The sequence below is a fragment of the Sceloporus undulatus genome, chromosome 6 (genome assembly GCF_019175285.1).
Source record: "Sceloporus undulatus isolate JIND9_A2432 ecotype Alabama chromosome 6, SceUnd_v1.1, whole genome shotgun sequence".
In the NCBI taxonomy this organism is placed as follows: domain Eukaryota; kingdom Metazoa; phylum Chordata; class Lepidosauria; order Squamata; family Phrynosomatidae; genus Sceloporus; species Sceloporus undulatus.
In genome coordinates, this window is record NC_056527.1 from 43736877 (window position 1) to 43760012 (window position 23136).

At 38.8% G+C, this 23136-nt stretch overlaps 1 protein-coding gene across 9 annotated transcripts in view; it reads left to right on the forward strand.

The window, feature by feature from the left end:
* The window catches only part of CREB5 (cAMP responsive element binding protein 5), a 329430-nt gene that overhangs the window by 300449 nt on the left and 5845 nt on the right, over positions 1 to 23136 (forward strand). For 8 of the 9 annotated variants that reach the window (XM_042471161.1, XM_042471160.1, XM_042471163.1 and 5 more), the window contains 3 exons: positions 7634 to 7960; positions 16160 to 16387; positions 20877 to 20985. In XM_042471161.1, coding sequence (XP_042327095.1) covers positions 7634 to 7960; positions 16160 to 16387; positions 20877 to 20985 — 664 coding nt within the window. Of the gene's footprint in view, positions 1 to 7633; positions 7961 to 16159; positions 16388 to 20876; positions 20990 to 23136 lie in introns of all 9 variants that reach the window. The other variant, XM_042471165.1, reaches the window with a different exon arrangement.

Genomic DNA, 23136 nt, shown 5'->3' on the forward strand with positions numbered 1-23136 from the left:
AGTTTCATGTTGACTTCTTATAATAATAATAATAAAAGATTAACTGGAAAAAAAAGGATAAGATTTTTTTCCCTGTGCTGCTGCTTTATCACTCACCATTCATCTTACAATTCAGTGGAAAGCATTGCTGGTTTATTGATATGTTGATATCCCATCTTTCGTTGTTGTTTTTTTTTGGGGGGGAAACTAACAATTATTAAAGTCTTGTACAAAAATTTTTTAAAAACACACAGCATAATCAAAACAATAACTTCAGAATAGCTTCAGGACATCAGATAACATTAACATCAACAAATATACAACTCTACCCCAAAGCTATTCTAAAATCTGAGAAGCCTTATAGAATAACACTGTTTTACCTAAAAGATAATATCCAAAGTCAGCTGTGTTAGTCTGTATCTGCATGAAATTATTATTATTATTAACCTTTATTTATGAAGCGCTGTAAATTTACACAGCGCTGTACATGCAATCTTTTTAGTTAGACGGTTCCCTGCCCTCAGGCTTACAATCTAAAAAAGACATGATACAGAAGGAGAAGGGAGTGGTGACGAGAAAGGGTAAGAGGTCCAGCAGTTCCTCTCAACCTCTGAGGCCTGGACCAAGGCAGATGGACTGGAGGGAGGGCAAGGCTTCATAATGGATGGTTAATCATTATCCAGAGAAAATACATAATCACAAGTAGGATAATACATATACAGTACATAGGAATACAGGAAATGGATCGATAAACAGCCAACAACAGAACATCAGATAGTAAGCGACAATTATGCGATGCCTGGGAAGGCTTCTCTGAATAGGATGGTTTTCAGCTCCGTTTTGAAGCTGGTTAAAGAAGTGATGGCTCTTGCTTGTGGAGGAAGAAGGTTCCAGGAGTGAGGGGCAGCAAGTGAAAAGGGGCGAATCCGGGATGGGGCAGAGGAAATCCTGGGCTGAGACAGCAGACCTTGACTACCAGAACGGAGGGCCCTGGTGGGAAGGTGAGGAGAAAGAAGGTCTGATAAGTAAGGAGGGGCCAGTCCATGGAGGGCTTTGAATGTCGACAGCAGGAGCTTATACTGAATGCGGAAAGGGAGAGGGAGCCAGTGAAGGGATGCCAACACAGGAGAGATGTGGTCAGAGCGGTGGGTGGAAGTGATAATGCGTGCAGCTGAATGCTGGACAGAGATTAAAGGACGGAGGTGAGAAAAAGGAAAAAGGATCTAGTAGCACCTTTGAGGCTGAGGCAACTGCTGCATGCAGGATTAATACAGCTTGGCAATGCTTTAACTGTCATGGCCCCATCCTAGGGAATCCTGGGATTTGAAAATAAACACAGAAGAATGTGGGTTGAATCTGTGTTGTTCACCTGAATTTTGAAGTTTTTCTGGGAGTTGCCAAAAAAACCTAAAAAAAACTCAATTGATCTCTGGGTTTCTTTCAAGTTTTCCTGAAAGATTCACATTATTAGCTGTGTGAACAACCGATGCAGATCAGTGGCGTTTGGGGCAGTATTTCTGGGGGTGGGACTTCCGGCAGAGTTTCCAGGTCAAGGAGCACACAAGAGTGCCCGCAAGGGCCAGAGGGAAGTCTGCACAGGCTGGAGAGGAATCTGCACAGGCCCCAGGAACACCCACACAGCCTGGAATGGCACCCACATGGCCCCAGGAGCTCCTGTGCAGGCCCCAAGAAAGCTCACGCAGGCCCCAGGAGCTTTCACACAGGGTCCAGGAGTTCCCGTGAGGACTGAAGCAGTGCCGAGGGGGGGAGCTGACCAGGTATCAACCCCCCTTCTGGGGTGTCATCCGGTGCAGTCCACACACCCCTCCCCACACCCTGCCAGTGATGCTACTGATGCAGACAGACCCGGGATAAATTGGGATAAAACTCTGCATGTCTTGCACGTTTTCCAGTATATCCATATCATCCACTCCATCGCTATTCACAGTGCTGACACGTGTGGGAAACAGAACCTGCACAGATGCGTAGAGATGTGATTCCAATAAAAAAATGGTGTGAACAACAAATCGGGAGTGTATAAGTGAGATTATTTGCATAGTTGTGTTGTAAAATAAAATGCATGGATAACTCCAGATAAGCCATCAGTGAACAAGTCAGAAGCTAGTAGAATTTAATCTATGCAAGTTGCACAATCTGGGTAATGTTTACACCTCTGCTTTGAAAAGAAAGAGGAAAAAGGTTTCATCAAATATTTTCTTCTTCACAAGCAGCAATGCTTTAATGAATGGTGGTGTGCCTGTGTGTGCGTGGTAAATGTTTTGTAGGAGCCAGGCAAACTGTTGGGCTGATCTAAGCATGGTGTTAAAGAGAGATTCGGGTTGAGCAGTTACTTCGGCCTCTTTGGGACCAGATGAGGTAGAGAGAGCTGGTTTCGTAACCAGAATTTGGATCCAGGGCAGCTGGCCCACCCTTCCACTGGAGAGAAGTGAACAAGGAGCTTGTAAAGTACACAGACCACATAGAAATGACCCCTGCTGACAGAAAGCAGCTGCATGTCAAGTTTCTCTGACTTTCTTGATTTGCAATCTCAAATAAATAGACGTGGTTGAAGGGTCTGGGGAGAGAAAGCAGAATAATGTATTCTTCTGAGAGTTGAAGGCATGGTTTTGCTGTAGAGTTCTCTCTCTCTCTCTCATACACACACACACATGTCCACACACATTTCAGGCAGACTGTTCCATCAGGCACATGGTGATCTTTTTCACCCCAACACTTTGGGGAAACAGCAGGGGAGGAGGGCTTGAGAAATAGGTCATTTATAATGGCAAATGGTGCAGTTCACCATCAAAGTAGACTCATTTGTACAAACAGTGCGTGGGCACATTTACCGACTAATAGTCACCATTTATAAAAATTCTGGCAAATAGAGGTTTGTGGGAGTTTTATATTTGGGCTGAATAAACACTCTTAGTATAACATGTTACTGGCCTCTTACCAAAATAATGGTAGTTGCCCAACTCATTTCATTCAACAGATTCTACTTTGGGGAGGGGGGGGGTTGCCTTACTTGAAAAAGACTTACACTGGTGTATTTTACTATATCTTTCTTTGGTGTATTTCATCCACTACCATCATATATTATTTTGCATCTGGAGCAAAATATATATTTGTGTTTTTAAACACAGAGTGGTAGAAGAAATCCTCCATTTTTTCTGTACAGCAGGGGAAACCCTCAGAAAAGCCGGATTTTTGTTTTTAAAATGGAGGTAAGGATGAAAGAGACTTTCTTGATAACAGATAAAAGAAAAATACTTTCTTCTCTCTCTCTCTCTCTCTCTCTCTTTCTTTTTAATGGTACTGCTCCTTTCCTTGGGACAATTAATTTGAGATTTATTTACCTATACAGATGGCATGAGCGAAGGCATTTCAATTTTTGGTTTGTTTCTTTGGAGCAAATGATTCATTAGCCTGTTTTGTCAGAAATTTGATTTTGACAGGGACATGAGGGAAGGCTGGAGGTTTAACTTGTTAAAACTTGGTTTGTCAATTGTTTTGGCTTGACTAGACATTGACATGTCTAGGTCAGTGCAGGATCTAGGTGAAACTTAATTCCATTCCAATCAGATTACTATAGTAATTAATCTGATGAGATTAATATAATTATGTCAGGAAAATTTACAGAATTGCATGCATTTTGACACCTTGGTCTTCTAAAATCAAATCTCATTGAATTCCTGCATTACACTGAGATTCAAGTGGATTTCTAAAATGCTGGAGTCTGAGATCCCCTCTGGATGTTTTTTAAAAGCTTTGATCTCTCTGATTGCATCCTCACTGCAAAAATAATCCAGTTTGACACCACTTTAATTACCACGGCTCACTGCTACATTCTGGGAAATGTAATTTTTGAGACAATTAGTATTTTCTGTTAGAGAGGATTGGTCCCATAACAAGCTACAATACTCAGAATTTCATAACATTGAACCAGGGTATCAAACTGGATTATTTCTGCAGTGCCGATGAAGCCTCTGTGTCTATATTTAAAAAATTGTTACTACTTTTTCTGTACAATAGTAGGCTATGCAGCATTCATGAATGGGAGCAGTGTTACAACTGGTTTTGTGAGACGCAGTTCACTGGCAAAGCAGTATTGGGTTATGGGAGTTATAGTTCAGTATCTGGAGGGTCTCAGGTTGGGAAAGACTGGGCAGTACTTTTATTGACCAAAGGCCCTATGCTTGCCACGTCTGCAGCTCCATGCACAGCTGGTAACAGTTACATGTTGAACTTCAGTGCTCTGGGAGTAACTTTTCCAAGCTTCTCTTTCACTACTATCTGATGTCACCCCGCCATAACACGACCTTATGAAAAACAGAACAGGACTCCAGTACGTTTGGTAGTTCTGTAAAATATATTGTTTCAGGACATATGGCTTGACGGGCAAGCTTTACCTGCCAAAATGTACTCTTCCACACAATTGTTCTTTTCTTTTGGCCATCTTACACCCACCAGGTACAAATAACCTCTGTTTCAAGCCTCCTAAATAGAGACAGAATTACAATAATACTTTATGGATTACTGCTTTAGATGCAGCGGTACATACACCATTTGGCAAATATGTTTGTGATAACTTGTTGTTTGGCAAACATTACGCTGTTTTTGAATGATTATTTTAAGAAAATGTGAGAGACCTCTTGTTGATTAAGAAAAGGGAAACAGGAGAGATGACATGGGTTTTGAAACATCATACAGTTCTTTGATCCAGAAGAAGACATGGAAAGCTGTGTATAAAACAGTGCCTACCTGTCACACGTTATTTGGCTGTGCAAAGCAGAGCCTTGTGTTCTTGCAGTGAATTCTCTGGATTTAATTCAAGTTTAATTTGAATTTATAGCACGAAGGCATTTCTTTATAAAACGTATGCAGGAAAAAATTAGTTGATCAGCTGATCACATGAAATGAAACAAATCTAGTGCTAGAAAGAGACCACTTTAGACAGAGTGCCTCTAAGGGTACAGATTGTGCTCAGTTCAACTCAGCAGATTGTTAACTTGGTTACCTCTCGATACAGAAAACTATTCTTCTACAAGTAGTTAAGTGAAAATAGAGCAGTGCCCAGGGATGCTGACTTATGTTTAATCTATGTTAACACTAAAATCCCTTAGCTTAAGTGATAATGAAAGCAACTTCAGACTAGAATTTCCATTTGGTACTTGATTTCTTCAATAAATATTCAGTTTCATTTCCCCCATTTTTCCCTTTAATGATAACATTTACACTTTCAGTTCCTGTCTATCAACAAAATCCACATTTGTTTCAACAAGATCTGACCTATTAAAATCAGCGAGGCTTATATAATGACAGAAAAGTTACACAGAGCCAGCATGGGGTAGCAGTTTAAGTGTTGGACTATGACTCTGGAGACAAGGGTTCAAATCCCAGCTCAGTCATGGAAACCCACTGGGTAACCTTGGGAAAGTCACACTCTCTCAGCCTCAGAGGAAGGCAGTAGCAAACCTGCTCTGAAAAAACCTTGGCAAGAAAATCCTGTGATAAGTTTGCTTCTGGATCACCAAGATCAAAACTACTTTAAGGCATACAACACAACAAAAAGATCCACATATTTCAATAGGTCTATTCTAAATTTGGAATTCGCCCTATGCATTTAGATGATAACTTGTTTCTTAGACTGACTTGGAAAAATAACTGCTTTTTCTGTTGGTCAGTCTCTGACATCATTAAAGAGTTATCCCAGATATTTGAAAGAAACTGGATAAGTGATTTATGCTTCCTCTCTCCTTATGCTTCCAGACATCATCCAAAAGGGAGATAAGCATATCAACAAACAGAGGCAACTCTCAGAAAGGTGCTAAAAATATCCCTTTACAAAATCTCTTAGGATTATTAGCATCTTTTCGTGGTCTAGGTTAAAAGTAACTAAAAATGCATTCGAAAGCAAACAGTTCAACACACTTTAAAATATGTAACCAACATTTTTTGAAAAAGGAATATATTACAATAAGTTACTTAGCAGGACTTCAGTATAAACAAAAAAGGCAAAAGAGAGAAAGAGATGATAATATGGCAAATATTCTTAATATATTTAAAGCATTTGTAGAGGGGGTGCATGCGTGTGTGAGAGATGGAACAAAAATTGGTCAGTTTCCTGACTGAGATGAAATTTGGAGTTCCCAAACACTTGAGAAATGTAGGCAGTAAGAAAAGTGTCATGACAAAAGTTCCCACAAATTATGGGAACTTTTTTGTTGTTGTTCCGGGCGCAACATAAACTGTGTAGTTTCTGAGAACTGCATGAGGGTTTGAGAAACTGCATAGCTTTGCAGTCAAAACCTACACTCACAGTCTTTTTTATTATGCACAGAAAACGTCACAGCTTCTTGGGAGAGGATCCTCACCTCCTTACACTGTTTCATTTTATGCTTGAGGAAAGAGCACGAAATGGCAAACAAAATTGCACACTATTTCCTGTACAAACAACATAATGAAACGAATATCAACACTTTTATGTCTGCCCCTTTTCTAAATATGCTCAGCATAATTAATTCCTGCAACACTTCATAAACAGTTGTCTTTCCAGTCATGAGACTCTTTGTACTGGATGTTATATTCATTTGGTAGCCACTTTGGTGACTGTTTTGCAACAAAATGATTTTAAAAGGCCTGTTATCTTGTAATGGTTGGTGGCTCCAAACCATTGGAGCAGTGAATTTACTCTACCGTTTTGTTTGAGCTTTAAAGGAACTGTCCAACATGCTGAATTGATTAAGGGATAGAGTTTCTGACCTAGGATAGCTCCTTTAGAATTTGGACTAAAATCCAAAGCATATTCAGCATCCCACTGACATCACATTGTGCCTCTTATAATTGTACAAAATCCCCATGGATCACCTTTGTTAATGTTAGTCTCAGAGTCTCTATTGAATACGCTGTACTTAGATGATTTCAACAATTTGGCATGTTTCAATATTTCTACCCATTTCCAGCACTTTTGAGGTTTGCCTCTGATTGCTGGTCAAACTATTGTGTTGCTTTCTTGCCCTCCAGCCATAGGCAATGGTCGTATCCCTCAGAGCTATATATACATCTCTCCCTTTTAATGACAACCAGGGATGTGAAGAGAGGTTGGGCCAGTCATACTTTTGAAAAGTAATTCATTTTCTTTCACACTACAGTGAGCCAGAGCTGAAGGACTATAGAGTAGAATACTAAATTTGTCCAGAGATTTGTTCTATTTTGCTGTTGCAATAGCAAATGCATTATGAAACTGAAAATGTATTGAAATAAGAAAAAATATTATTTTCCTCTTTAATACCACATCTGTGAAGGTTATCTTAAAGATGCAAAAGATTTTATGAATCTGGTATTTTAGCATTTCTCCTCAGAAATACACAATTCCTTATTCAGCCAAAGTGAAACAATTTAATATCGTACTGGTGTCAATAACAGAGATTTTGGTATATTCATCTGCTTAATTTGCATCATGTTAAGAAGTATATTTCCTATTTAAGAAATTAATAAACAATACAAAACCCATAAATCTAATGCAGTGGAAAATGTTTGAAAAAATTAAGAAAATGCGAGGCAAGCAATGTCTTATACAATGATACACACACACATACACATGCATGTAGGTATGTAGATTACTGAATATTCTCTTCTCATTTTGTTGCAGAGGTTGAAGGCAGCATTGACTCATCATCCTGCAGGAATGTCAAATGGAAATATGAACACCATGGGCCATATGATGGAAATGATGAGCTCCCGACAAGACCAGACTGCCCACCATCATATGCACTCACATCCACATCAGCATCAGACACTTCCACCTCATCATCCATACCCACACCAGCAGCATCAGCATCCAGCACACCATTCTCATCCTCAAGCACATCACCAGCAGAACCATCCACACCACCACTCTCACTCACACCTGCATGCACACCCAACACATCATCAGACCTCGCCACATCCGCCACTGCACACAAGCGGGCAAGCACAGGTAGAGCTTTATGAAAACGTTTTATGTGCAAATGTGGGTGTAGCAGGAAAATGGTTTTTGATGTGGATTCTATTTTCTTCAGGTCCATTGTATACTCATATGCCATGATTATGTTGGTGACATATCCCAGGCATAAATCTGTATTAGGCCAGCATACGACTTTGAATGGCATTGTTCAAGGAGGTATCTTGTACTTCAGAGCATCATCAACTCTGGTGAGCAAGATCAGCTAAGGGGCTTTCCTGTGTGTCTACTCTCTCAGCCACTTGACAAGTGCATTCCAGCTTCCCTAGAATATCTGGACTAAACCTTACACTGTGAAGTGTGCTCCTTCTCCACAGTGTATGTTAAAACAGGTAGAACACACCCAAACAATGTATCCATGCCCCATCAGTGCACAGGAGAACAGAGTCATGCCTGGAAGCCCCACTGCTATTGCAAAATGTGGAAGAAATGAAGGCAAGAGAGCTGTCTTTGCCGCTACCACTCCTGTGCTGGTGTAGATATGGAGGTGGAGATTTCCTGGATCTAGCCTATAGATTTTGCCATTAATTCTTTCATGTTTTATCAGGGATGGGAATTGTGTTCCACCAGATGGTGTTGATTGCAACAGTCCCACAATATCTAGAAAGCCATGCAATTCCCACCTCTCTCTGTGTGTGTGTGTGTGTGAGAGAGAGAGAGAGAGAGAGAGAGAGAGAGAGAGAGAGAGAGAGAAAGACTTTAAAATTGATTATAAGGTGAGTTAGTTGGTTGTTAACATTTTTCCAAGTACACGGGAATGTCTCCCTTGTACTAAACATCCTGATTAATATCTTCAGATTAACCGCTTCAAGATCATGAATATATTCTAGATACAGAAATGTGTGTAGGGGGGATATTTTATTAACTGAGATTTTGTACAAATTTATCCAGTTTGTGTTTTGCAAGACATGAAAGCTTGCAGATATCTTTTATTTTCACTTCACTCGGAGGAAACTCCAAGCATCTTATTTTTCTTTTAAAAATTATACACAAGGAAATGCTCACAACCAGAAATGTGTATATATTTTTTCAAAAATGCATACAAAAATATTTTAGTTGGTGGAGAAAAATCCTGCAGACAGTAAGGGAGGAAAATCCATCAAACTGGATAACTTTGGATATCTGTTTAACCTGTACTGTTATGCAGCACGATGATAAAATGAGAATGCTGGTGGCAGTCTGAGAAATTCAATGAAAATGAAACTCACAGTCATGCTATGTCTATATTCAGGGTGACTCCAGATTTTATACAGCAGACTAAACTGTTGTGGGTTGCCTCACTGCTTGCTCCTGGGGCTCCCACTGGATATTTTTCTGTTTGCAGCAGTGTACCAGCAGCAACTGTATCTGCTACACACAGTGTGGGTTATCCAAGTGTATGGCTGGAAAAAAAATCTTAAAGCACATAGCCTTCCACATGTGTTTGAAGGCAAAATAAGATCATTTATGTGGTTTGTTTTCATATGCCAGAGTAACCTGCCTGCCCAGTACCATAAAACATTTTATGGTGAGAATCAGTCAAAAAGGAAAACATTATTTTCAGCTGAGTTATTTTCAAAGGAAGTTTGAATGTGGTAAAATTCACCAAACTAATGCTAATGCAGTACAGTATCTGGATCAAACCTAGGCAGCTGCTAGTGGTTTCTGTAGCTGGAACCAAACTAACTTAGATGTAACATTGCTGAAATTAATGTTAAAAAAATACAAGTTTGTGTGAAGGATTTTCTCTAGAATATAATCAGGATTTAAATACAGTGGAGCAAAGCATATTACATGTCCCATGTAGTATAAAACACTATTTGAAATTTAACATCTCAAACAACTGTTTATAAGTTAGAGAGTAATGACAGGGAATTCTAAAATAAGAAGTGATAAGATGGTAGCAGAAGAGAAAAAGAAAAAAAGAAAGTATAAAAAGAGAAGAGAGTAGAAATTTTAAGCAATGGCTCTCCAAGTCTTTTGTGGGGAGTAGTGTAACATTTGACCCACTATGTATATAAGAGAAGAATATGCCTCAACATGGGAAATGTGTGGGCTTCCAGAGGTTGTTAAACTGCAGCTCAAGTCAGCATAGTCATCATTTCATTGATCAGAAATTGTGAAAGTTGTGTATCTGAACACTTTCCCATATCTAGATAGATAGATGGATAGCCATTACCTAAAGAAACATTGACTAATGCACTCCCAATAATTAAGAGTGGCATGCTAGATTAATTGAAATTGTAATTAATAATCAAATCTACATTGACTATAATTCAGAAAATATTGTGTATGGCAGGAATTGAAAACAATTGTTAGTACTCTCAGTTTTTTGGTGCTGATCCACACTTAGGCAGAGAAATCATTTGGGTGCTTGAAATGAGGACTTCCACCCCTCATTACAGGTGATCACTGTAAAACATGATAGCATTGCCAATTTGTAAATACAACCACAATCTAGTATGGGGCAGCACATATTTTACCATGAAGGTCACACACGGAAGTCATTTAGGAAGGGTAATTTCTTGCTAGATTGTTTATGTGAAAGTAAACCCCAATTATTGCCATGGAGTTTGCTTCCTTCCATGTGTATTTAAGGCTGCTATCTAAAGGAGAAATATTTAGGAATATATAGCACCCCTTTTAAGCTTAATTATACCTTTGTTTTAAACAGATTAAGGATCCCATACTGGAGTGTGATGCAAGAGATACTGTCACTCACTCACAGCAATCCCATTGCTTTTATTTTGTACTATATTTGAAAGAGTTATTTGTTAAAACACATTGTATAGTGTTGCTTGGAGAATAAATGGAAATGTTAACATCTATGGGTCAGGTAGCTCTCTGGACAATATAACAGTTTGAATTCCTCATGGGAACACAAAAGCAATGACACTTTTTGAAGTGGCCATAGACTGGGATAAAAGATGGTTCGAGTGAGTAATAAACATAAGGTTATTACTTTCCAAGCCCATCTATAATTCCCCTCAGTACTGGCCTCTTTTGGGGGTCAGACTGCTTCAGCAGACACATTAATCTTATGGTACACTTTACTAATTATTAACCAACTCTTTCTATTGAACCAAATACTTAAGTTTCAAGGTTCATGTCAAAACCAAAGCATGATCTGAATTGCTAGGAGCTATGTTCCCCTTTTGCCACATTTTTGATTATTTTATGCCTTGCCCCTGTATTAAATTTCAAACTTTTCAACAGCCATGCAAAGTGTAATGAATTATGGGTTGCTAAAATGAATGACTAAAAACAGCACTTGGTTATAAAGAATGGAAGAAACGTACTGGATCAGGGATCAAGGCAAAGCCTAGTAAATTTAGTATGTCCTTTTTTTCTTTCATGACAGATGTTCTACTTTGTGTTAACTGATCTGATTCCAATTATTACACACATTTTCATGTCTTTGTTGCTGTTGTTTTTAATAATGAAATGTCTTTCAGGTGAATTTTCAGTCATAAGGACTTGGACTTAAGATAGTTTTATATTGCTCTCTCTTGAATACAGATAAAAAGTGTAAAATAAGCAGCATCTGCCATACACATAGGCCACAATTCTAGATGGTTGTACATAGTGTAACAGTTTCACATGTATAAACTGTTCCCCATCACCACCCCAGGACTCACCATTGCACTGTAAACCTTCCCACCTTGCCATCCTGTTGCTGTTGAAAGAAGGGTGAGGAAGCATGTATTCCCATAGCCAGAAGACTGAGGACATCTTCCACCAAGATATACAGGGATCCTCTAAAGTCTTAACAGATGATATCATTGGTCGGTGTCTGGATATGGGAATATAGCCAGGTGTTTTCCTGATTTCTCCCAGCTCTCCATCTGCACTAGTATGGGCATGGATGTGGCCAGGGTGACCAGATGTCTTTCTTTTCCAGAACATGTCCTACATTTCAGTCTTCTGTCTTTGAGCATGATGAAGAAGCACAAGTTTATACTTCTGTTAGTGTTTTTAGCTTTTATTTTGTCATGTCCTCCATTTTTCTTGAATGTCCTCCATTTTGGGGTGCCTTGTCCTCCTTTGTGGTTAGGACATCTGGTATGTAGGGCTATTGTAGTACAGGGGTGATTTGAGATGGGGGAGCTATGGTCTTTGCAGACTGTGGAATTGAATACCAACTTCTGCAATGACCAAAAACCAAACAAACATAGACATAAGGTGGACTTATGCCATATATCACTAACATACACCACCAGATGTAGCTCTGTTTCCTATTCCTCTCCCTCTGTACACAACCTGCGTTTCTGCTGCCAGGACACCTGCACAAACAGCAATTTATGGGGCAAAGATGGGCAATCAGGACTCAGGTAATAGACAGTTGTGTTTCTGCAACCAGACACATGAAGAAAAAAAATCATCTTCCCAAATCTGTGGAGGATGCTTCTGTCTTGTTTGTACATTGAACTGCAGAAACATACTGGTCTCGCTCTCTCTCTCACACACACACACACACACGTCACACACACACACATATCCTACTTTCCCCCAGTAATTAAATATGTGTTGGGAGGCATCCTGGCAACAGAAAAAAGATTGCAGAAAAATCAATGGATCATTGCACAAGGGAGGTACCAGAAGTATCTTTCAACAACAACCTATAAATATAAGTACAGTGGGCCCTTGGTATCCGTTGGGGTTTGGTTCCAAGATCCCCATGGATACCAAAATCTGTGGATGCTCAAATCCCATTAAATACAATGGCATAGTGAAGTGGTGTCCCTTATATAAAATGGCAAAAATCAAGGTTTCCTTATGGGAATGTGTATTATTTTTTAATATTCAAGCTGTGGGTGATTGAATCCATGGATAAAAAATCAATGGAAACAGAGGGCCAACTATAGCTGTAAGGCATGAGTATGACACCAAGAGGATTCCAGCCATAATCTTGTGCTTGGCATTATGCTTTTTAAAATTAATCCACTAGAAATACCTCCATAATCAAATATGAATATATTTCAAATGAATCAATAGCTATACAATCACAACACTTATTTACTCTTCTGCAAGCACAGCAATGTTTGCATTTTGCTCATTATCTGTTGTCACATAAATACAGTGCCACACTCCAGCTACACGTGGAATGTGCAGATGTTGGGCTTGCAGAGTCTAGTTTATTTATTTCATTATTTCATTTTGTTTCTACTCAGACTTTCTCCTGCCATGGGACCAAGGTGCCCAATTTGAAATAAAAAAATTATCTAAATGTTATATTACAAAAGTTTAAAGAATAATAAGTCATATTAAAAGCACATGCTTAAAAACAGATTAAAATACATTTAAAACATAATTGAAAACATACAAGATAAAAACACAGCACACCAGTTTTAAAGATTGTTCTGCCGTGTGATTAAAAATGCAAGGCCTCCCTGAATAAAATGGTCTTAACCTCCTTGCAGAAGAAGGGCAGGGAGAAGGGTTAATTGGATTTCCTGCGGAAGGGAGTTTCACAGCCTAGGAGCAGCCATTAAGAAAGCCTTTTCCTATGTCCTCACCAAATATCTCTGTGATGTTGGTGGGGCCAAGGGAAAGTCCTCCCCCAAAGACCTTAAAACTGGGGATGGATCATATATTTTAAAATAATAGATTACTCAGGACCCACAATATCATGATGGACTCAGGATGTTCATTAGAAAGGTCCATGTAGAATTCAGTGAGTAGTCAACTGAGCATACATCCATATAGCTATTCACTATGAAAGAGCTTCCCAGATGCATTGAAGCTAGCTCATGACAGCCAGACTCTGGATAGAGCCACCCAGCCCAAGGCAGTTGTTTCTTGATTGACATGGAAATGGATGCACACCAATCCCAACAACTACTGCCTAAGTAGGGTTGTGGGGTCTGGCTGAAATCTACTACATAGCAGTGCTACATAGTGCAATATGTAATGGTCATATGGGTTCCTCCGAATATTTGCATCCAATTTCTTAATAGATCTTCTAACCTGAAATAGTACTATACAATAACTTAAAAGTCTTCATCCAAATTGGACATAACAAACACCTGACAATTTCCCTGATATGGTTCTATTGGATAACAATGTCATCTAAATGTACATATTTTCATTTTCATCTTCCACGAAGCTCAGAAGGTCATCTGCATGGTCCTCAGTTTGTCTCCCATCCATATACTGGTTACGATCTGACCTGCTTAGCTTAGAAAGCAGTAGATCTGGTTTTTACATATTATGTTCTGGAATATAAATCAAGCTGTCTGAGTAGAAACCTTACAGTCACCACATTTCTGACTGATTTTCTACTCTACATTTCATGTAAGAAAACATAAGGGGTGAAGGGGCTATTCTGAGTGTACAGTACAAGAGAGATCTAACATGAAAAGCAGAGCCTAGAAATAGAATTTATAGCTTGAATAAAGAAGGAAAGACCAGAAGGGCAGGTACAAAGATGTTGATGTCCAGAAATGTAAACAACAAAACCTTGATGGCTCAGAAGGTGTTGCTTGCAGCCTTTGATGTTAGACTGACAGTTTAAAAGAGACCTTTGAGGCCTTTACATTGCTGTGGAAGCAGCAAACACATATTTGCTGTGAAGAATATCTGGCATTACTCAACTCAACTTTCTAAAGCCAGTAAAGGGGTGGGGGGTGTATGACATTGAGGACCAATTCATACAACTCTGAAAGCAAACTAAAATGTGGAATTAATAGCATGTGGACTTAGGTTAGACATGCAGTGAAGGCCACCATGCAGTTGTTTCATTATGTGTTCAAATCCTGATGTTTTGATGTGAAGTGTCATTAGTAAGGTGTAATTTAGGTCACCCACGTTCACAGCCAGGTATTGTCTTATTTAGATGTGAGTTCAGTGGTTTTCAACCATTGGCAACAAGCAAATAGTTGCAAGTTTTCCTAGTGCTTTGGTAATTCTAGGGATAGCTACCAGCTTGTGTGCCATCATAGTTCTGTTTAATCATGAGCACAGATATCATTGTACCATGATCTCTGTTTCTTTCCAGTCTGGAAGGCCTGCAAACATCTATAAGTTTATTAACTAATGAAAATTGGATGCCTTGGTCTTCATGCCTGTGTAAAGTTACCAAGAATTACTGATATTGATGTTTTAGTCATTGCTTTTGCACAGATAACTGACATGGTGCTTCCAGTTATAAAAGCCTACATGCCTTCTGAAATGTTGCCATTCCCCACAAGAACATGAATTTTCTTTTATTTTCCATTAACCTATCTCACAATCTGAGACACTTTCAATGTATAGAGATCAGCCCACACTTTCCCAAAAGAACCAAAGACCAGATAACATGAGAGCCCTTTAGCTGTTCATCCCCAGCTTTTAAACTGACTTTAAACTTCAATTTATTTCTTTTTGGTCAAACCTAAAGGATGTTTTTGGAGTGTTCAAACTGTCTAGCTTCAGAAGACTATCCTTTTACTAGTTTTTTTTAAAAGTGAATTGCTTCTCCTAAAAAATATTCAGGAGAAACAATGCACCTTTTAACATTGGTTGCAGTCTTCTGGCACACTGCATACAATCAAAAATTATCCATTTTCCAAAATGAGAATTAGACTTCCAGGGTTCTTATATTTGTTTTTGTTTTTGGCATTTTTAGCAGTCCTAAAAAAAATTGGCCTCTGGACCTGTACCAGTTGCCCATCCCTGATATGTACAAACTAAAGCAAATTAATGAGTTGTTACCTTAGGAAAACAGTGTTAAAAAAACTTATATTTGGTGTGAAGGAATATACATGCCTTTAAATTATGAACAAAATTAAACATCCCAAGGTTCTCTCTATTTTGTGATTAATACTCCTTCCTGGCATGATCTCCATCTTTCATACTTGAATTGGATACTGTCTTTACTACCACCAAAATGAAATGAAACATTTTAATAAGATGGAGGGAGAGGGAGGAAAGTCCTTTGCTCCAATCCAAAAAGGCTATTTCAAAACATCCTGCTGGTCCATGCAGGCTGTTAGTCAAAATGTAATTTAAGGGCATTTGGCATAAGTCTTTGAGCTTTTGCCATTGTCATATCTTGCCAAAATGTCTGTATTCAAACCACATAGGCTGGCCATGTTTTATTTTATTATTTATTTATTTATTTTTACAGCAGTGCATCTCCATTTATTATTGCGCTGTCCACCTTGGCCTTATCCTTTCAATGATTACATACATGAAATTACTTGTTCTTCTCCTCAGGTATCAGCAGCAGCCCAACAGATGCAGCCCACACAGACAATACAACCGCCTCAGCCCACTGGGGGTCGGCGAAGGAGAGTGGTGGATGAAGACCCAGACGAGAGGCGGCGGAAATTTCTGGAACGAAACCGAGCAGCTGCCACACGCTGCAGACAGAAGAGGAAGGTCTGGGTGATGTCACTGGAAAAGAAAGCAGAAGAACTCACCCAGACAAATATGCAGCTCCAGGTACGGGCCACTGCCTACATGGCTATGAGACAGAGGCACTGTTTGTACTCTGCGTGCAGCACCCTCTCAGCTTAAACTGGTGCAACCACAGAGGATCCAAACACATTAAATTACTATTTATAAATACATTTAATTTGGGAAAGATTAGTCAAGAAGACTTAAAAGATATGGAGCTTCACTGAACAGTTTAATTAATTTATATTTTAATGTAAAGTTTTGCTTGCCACTTGCCATTCTTTTTGTTGTTGTTGTTGTTTTCCTGTTTTGGCAGCTTACCTTTTAAAAAGACTTTTTGACAGTTAGCATCATCTTTGTTCAATAGTGGTGGAATGTCTAAAGATAGTAGAGAAATGTGGAGAGAGGGGTACTTCTATCATTTAGCCTGAGGTGCCTGCCTGCCTGCCTGCCTCTTCCTGCCTGCCCACCCCTTCCTTCCTTCCCTCCTTATTTTAAGTGCACAACTATGGTACTTTTACCCCTCCGTATCAATCCATAGATTGAAAATATACATTTTTAAAAATGCATTCCAGAAAGCAAAGCTTGATTTTGCCATTTTATATAAGGCACACAATTTTACTATGCCCTTGAATTTAATGGGACTTGAGTATCCATGGATTTTGGTATCCACAGGGGTCCTGGAACCAAACCTCAGGAGATATCAAAGGTCCACTCTATTAATGACTTCTTTAAAGTAAATTTTGCTGCAATTTGCATGACACTTTTTCTGCTATGCACTTAGGCAACTAAGACGATCCTATGTGCCAACAGGGAAATCATTCTCAGAGTACTAATCTTTCTGCCACCAAAATAGCACTATCCACCACTCAGACGTAATGGGGTTACCAAAATAGTCCCAGTGTGGAATGATGAGCATACCGAAGTAGCCAAAGAACATTGTCTGTTGTGAGGTGAAGTTGGAGATGAGGTAGAAAGCTAATGAGATCAGGAATGGAGTATCCTGAAACAGCACATACCTGGCTGATTGGAATGCTAAACAGGAGCACTTAACTTTGCAATATATTTTACAGGTCCCAGCTTTAGATTGTTATAAGTAATAAAAAATATTGGAAGCTGCCTTTTGCACAATAATGCATGGTCTAAGAATGGTGGGACTATTAACTTTAAAATGTCTCCATGCTAAAAGTCACCATTGAAAGTTAGCTCTTCTTACTATCATGTTTGCTTTGCTTAGAAAGAGTATTATCTTGACAACAGCTCTTTCTTGAGCCTTCCAGGAAGGTACAGTGCTCAGCAAGACAGCAGGCAATTAGAAACAGGAAGTTATTGTGTACAAGCCCCTATAAAACGAATGGAATTGGTGCAAGATGAGCATGCTGCCATTTCAGTGGGATGTAGCAAGAAGAACTTCAAGGCAGATTGCAGTTTGGCCATAGCAGTAAACGCTTCCCCATATGTCTACTTCACTAATCTCTCTCTCTCTCTCTTTTCAGTTGCACTGTACTACAGTGTAAGCACTACAGATCAATGTACTGCTGGCCTTTAGGAACAGAAGTTTTAAAAGTCTATCAATTTTTCTTGGGTACAGGATTCCCTCAGCTCCTGGTTAATGAAGATTAATTTAACATGCAAAGGTTCTGCAGACTTGGAAATAACTAACTTGTATTTTTAGGGATAAACCAAAAACTTTGGTTGTGAAACGTATTGGCACCAAGGGGGATTTGACCAAAACCAATGGCAGCAGTTTAATTATAAGCTTTGACTGACTGACTAGTGCCTAAATCCTCTTGTTAGTTCTGACTAGAATAAACCTATTAAATCACTGGAATTTGTCTATGGACTTTATCACACAGGGAAAAAATGAGGGTTTAAACAGGCATTTTCCTGGGACAGTCGCGCAATCGCGGCAAAGATTTTCACACACATCATGCTTAGATGGATTTCATGGATTTCTCCATGAATGATTTGTTGCTGGAGCATTCTTGGTTCTTCTTGGGATAAGTCCTTTCTAATCGTGACATTGTGTGAAAATCTTTGCCATAGTCACGCAACTGTCCCTGGAAAATGCCTGTTTAAACCCCCAATTTTCCTGGTGTGATAAAGTCTGTTGTGTGAAAATCTTTGCAACAATCACGCAACTGTCCCCAGAAAATGCCTGTTTAAACCACCGATTTTCCCTGTGTTATAAAGTCCTGTATCATGACTCACCATTCAACAATTGTTTAAAAAGATCTACTGTAGATGGGAGGAACCAACAGGATGCCAACCTATAGCTAGCTATCTTATCTTACAAAGTTATTTTTTCATGCTTCAAAATGCACTGATTGTACAGTATGACATCACATGGGGAATGAATTAAAGTTCAGCTGTAAATCTGTATTTAATCCTACATTATATCTATGCAAAGAACAAGCAGATCTTATTCAGAACAGCCTTTTTCTGAATGATTGAAGTAATCTATGATGTATTGCAAATCTAAATTACCTTTTGAGAGTGTAGGGATGATATTAGTCAAGGCGGTCATCTGTATTAGCCATCTTTCCATGTCTTAGTTCTATCTCTGATTCATTCTATCTGACTCTATTAACCTAGCCCATACTGATGAAGAGATAAATTCTCAGGCAAATTAATATATTCATTGTAGATCTTTTAAAACAATTTAAGTATAGGTTTGGATTGTAATTTTTTGCTCCATGAACAGGACCTCCCTTTCCTTGACTGGAAGCACCTTCTAATCATAGGGCAAAACCATTAGCATCACACTGTTTTCTTAGGCTGCATCCACACTACAGAAAAAGCTCTGGTGCCACAACAAACTACAATTCCCAGAATTCTATAATATTGAGCCATGACAGCTAAACTGGTGTCAAATTGGATTATTTCTGCAGTGTGGGTGCAGTCTTAGTAATCTAAAATTATGCTCTCTCTCTCTCTCTCTCTCTCTCTCTATATATATATATATATATATAGTAGTCTCATTTTCAAAATATTTTTTTTCTAATCTTGAGTCCCCTGTGGGTTGTAACATGTATGCATAGTGATATGTAGGTGATAAGGAAAAGGAAGAATATGAAAGAATGCCACTCCTTCTTTAGGTGGTCCTTGATTACAAGCCAGCCTTAACATTAGCAGATTGGGATAATTACCTCAAGCAGCATGTTATACAAGTCATGAAAAGCACATTATTATTTACTCATACATTGGTGGGATTTTCTGCGTCAAACACCAGAGTAATGTGGCAACCTTGGCTACACTATTCAGCTTGCCTCTATAGGGAGGCACATTTCCTGTTCCAACTCCCCTAGAAAAATAACTTGAGGTGGTCAGAATGATTGCAATATAGGTTTCGTCATTGTGTATCTATTGCTTCATGTGTATAACATCCTACATGAAAGAATTTCATGTCAGTTTTTTAAAAAATGAGATCAGAGCTTACTGTTAGCAGCATGGCGTAGTGGTTTGAATGCTGAACTATGACTCTGGAGACTAGGATTTGATTCCTCACTCAGCTATGAAAGAGCCCTAAGTGAAATGTCTATAAGAGGTATATATGTTGGTACCAGCATGGCATTGTAGTTTGAGTGTTGGACTCAAACTCTGGAGACCAGGGTTTGATTCCCAGCTCATCCACGAAACCCGCTGGGTGACCTTAGGCAACTCACATGCTCTCAGCCTTAGGGGAAGGCAATGATGAACCTCCTCTGATCAAATGTTGCCAAGAAAACCACATGATAGGTCTGCTTTAGTCAGAATCAGAAACAACTTGAAAGCACACAACAACCACACAGCTTTAAAAATATTTGTAACAAACAATCTGTCACAGTAACAATCCTGAGTTCCTCAGAATAGTTAGTAACCCTTAAAGCTGCATTAAAAAAGAACTATTGATATCATTCAAATATAAGTAAAATTGATTTTTTCAAAAAACTCAGAATGCTACAAGCTGCAGAGACTGTTGGAACAAAACTCCACTAAATAGTAAAGCCATACCCTCTGTAACTATAAAATTAATGGAAGCAGGCACAGTTACACTGCAAAAGGAGTGGTGACCATCAGCAAGACCTTCTTATTTTACAAATGTGATATAACTAAGTTATGCCTCACTTACTGGAAAGCAGAATTAATTACAAATAACCAGTTATTTAAACCAAGTTGTTTCCAAACTGGATGGACACTGATAGCAGCTTTTGCTGCAGTAATCCTTTTGTTCTGATAGTGGGATCCTCAAGCCCAATCCTGTGCCATTTTGCTAATGAACAGTAGAATTTGTGATCAGGTCACCTGCTATGATTTCTTGCTGCATCAAAGTAATCCTATTAAAGATGTAATTTAAAAATCTGTGTCTTAGAGCTCATAGACTAGGTTTTAAAGGTGCATATCAGAAAATGGATTTCTTTCAGTACAGCTACTATGGAAAAACCAAACAAAAAGACTTGTTTGAAATGTCAAACCCTGTTGTCTTTATTGCAGTGTCTTCAGTGTCTTAACATGTACACATTTTATTACAATAAGTTTCTCTTTTTTTTTCTAGAACGAGGTTTCCATGTTGAAAAATGAAGTAGCACAGCTGAAACAGTTGTTGTTAACACATAAAGACTGTCCGATAACAGCCATGCAGAAAGAATCACAAGGATACCTAAGTAAGTAGGTAACATGTTTATATTATCTGATATTATGAATTAATGACACCCTTCTCTTCTCCCCCATTCATATTTGATGAACAGTGATATTGATATGAATGGCTTGGAAATAACAACAGAAGACCCAAATATTCTGCAAATACTGTGTGTGTGTGTTTGTACATGTGTACATTCACATGCATACTTGCACGCACACACATGGTACTACACTGTGACAATTCAATTTATCAGACATGGCCAATCATTGTGCTAGAACAGTGGTTTTCAACCTTCCTAATGTCACAACCCTTTAATACAGTTCCTCATGTTGTGGTGACCCCCAACCATAAAATTGCTGTGTCTTGGTTCCTAAGATAATCAGAAATATGTGTTTTCCGATGGTCTTAGGCGACCCCCTGTGAACCCACAGGTTGAGACCTGCTGTGCTACAAAGTGTACATTGGAAGTCTCTCAACGTATTTGACATACATAGTAGCATCTAGAGCTACAGGTTTATGACTCTTAAAAGGGTGCCCTAGGGCTAAGAGAGAGCAGGGAAGAAGAGTTCTTGGAAGAAAGAGATCCCAGCCTCTTAGGAAACATCTGTAGCACTTACCTCTCCAATGTTAGAGATCCAACAATAGGAGAGGAATAAAGGGGTGTACTGAGGTTGTGCTATGAGTAAATGGAGAATGTTGGATCAGTGAGATACAAATCTCTTCCCATCCCCAACCATGCCCCTAACATAGAGCCAATTTGGGGGAGGAATATGAGGGAAGGGTTGAGTTTATGGAGCAGATGACACAGAGGGAAGGAACCTCCACCACACCGCAGGAGGAAAAAAGAGTGCACAAAACCTCAGTATATTTAGATCATGATTAGGTGTGTGAGCAGGAAGAACCATCCAACATTTACTGGAACTGTTGGTCCATCTGGAGGGGTCCTTAGACACTGCAACGAAACCCTTATGTCACTGGGATTTTATTTAATTGTTTCCTTTTTTAATCCATGTATAGAGAAAAGAAGAGAAAAATTGCTAGCAACAAAGGGAGAGATCCTATCTCTCATGTTTGTGTATAAAAACTCCAATATGTTTTAGACGGATGTATATTTTCAAACCTTCTTCAGGATACACTAGAATAGACATGCTGAATCATCTATTCAGTAGCAACTCTGATAGAGGATGGGATATAACCACTATGAAATGTACTATAGTAGTCTGAGTGTTGGACTAGGACTCTGGGAGAGCAGGGTTCAAATTCCCATTCAGCCATGGAAACCTGTGGTGACCTTCAACAAGCAAGGCAAACCTTCTCTGAATAGATCTTGCCAACAAAAACTATGATGGGGCTGCCATAAGTAGGAGTCAGCTTTAAGAATCATAGTAACACACACATTCTGCAAATTGTTCTAACATCATCTGGGGAAAACCTGATTATAAAATCATCTATTTATTTATAGATTCAAGACTGTATGGGCAGTGTTAAAACCATTTAAAGCAAGAAATATCTTTAGGAATCCATATAACAGATTAAAGATACAGAAGCAAGCATAAAATCAATAAAATTTAGCAAACTAAAAATACAAACTAAAACCAATTAGTAAAATTCTTGAATGTGTGAGCAAGTAAGTCTTTGCTACATAAAGGAACAACAGCATCAATATTGGTGCCAGGTGGGACTTGTGGGGGAGGGTTCTCTAAATATAAGGTATTTGGGGGGAAACCCTTTTTTGTGTGGTATTGTGTGGCCTAGTTTTGGCTTGCATGGTAAACCAGTATCTGGCTGTATCATTTTAAGATGTCACTGGAGGCATGAATAATTTAATATTTTTCCATATTTTTAAAAAATAATCCTGCCACATAAAACATTAAATTGATTAGCCTAACATCTTGCTTTTGATAGGCTATGTCTCCACTTCTATTCAGTCATATTGAATATACATTGTATTCAGTGTATACGCTCAATATACATTGAATATACATTCAAACATGTGAGCTTTCACCTCTCATTTAAAGTGGTACAGCCCAGATAGAGAATTCTACATGAGAACGTTGCTTAACTTCAGTTGTGTACGTAAAAATGTCAATAATGTATTTGACAAACTTATGTATGCAAATTTGCATATCATTATTGTATAATTATTGGAGAGCTAATTTGGGGCTGTCTTCCC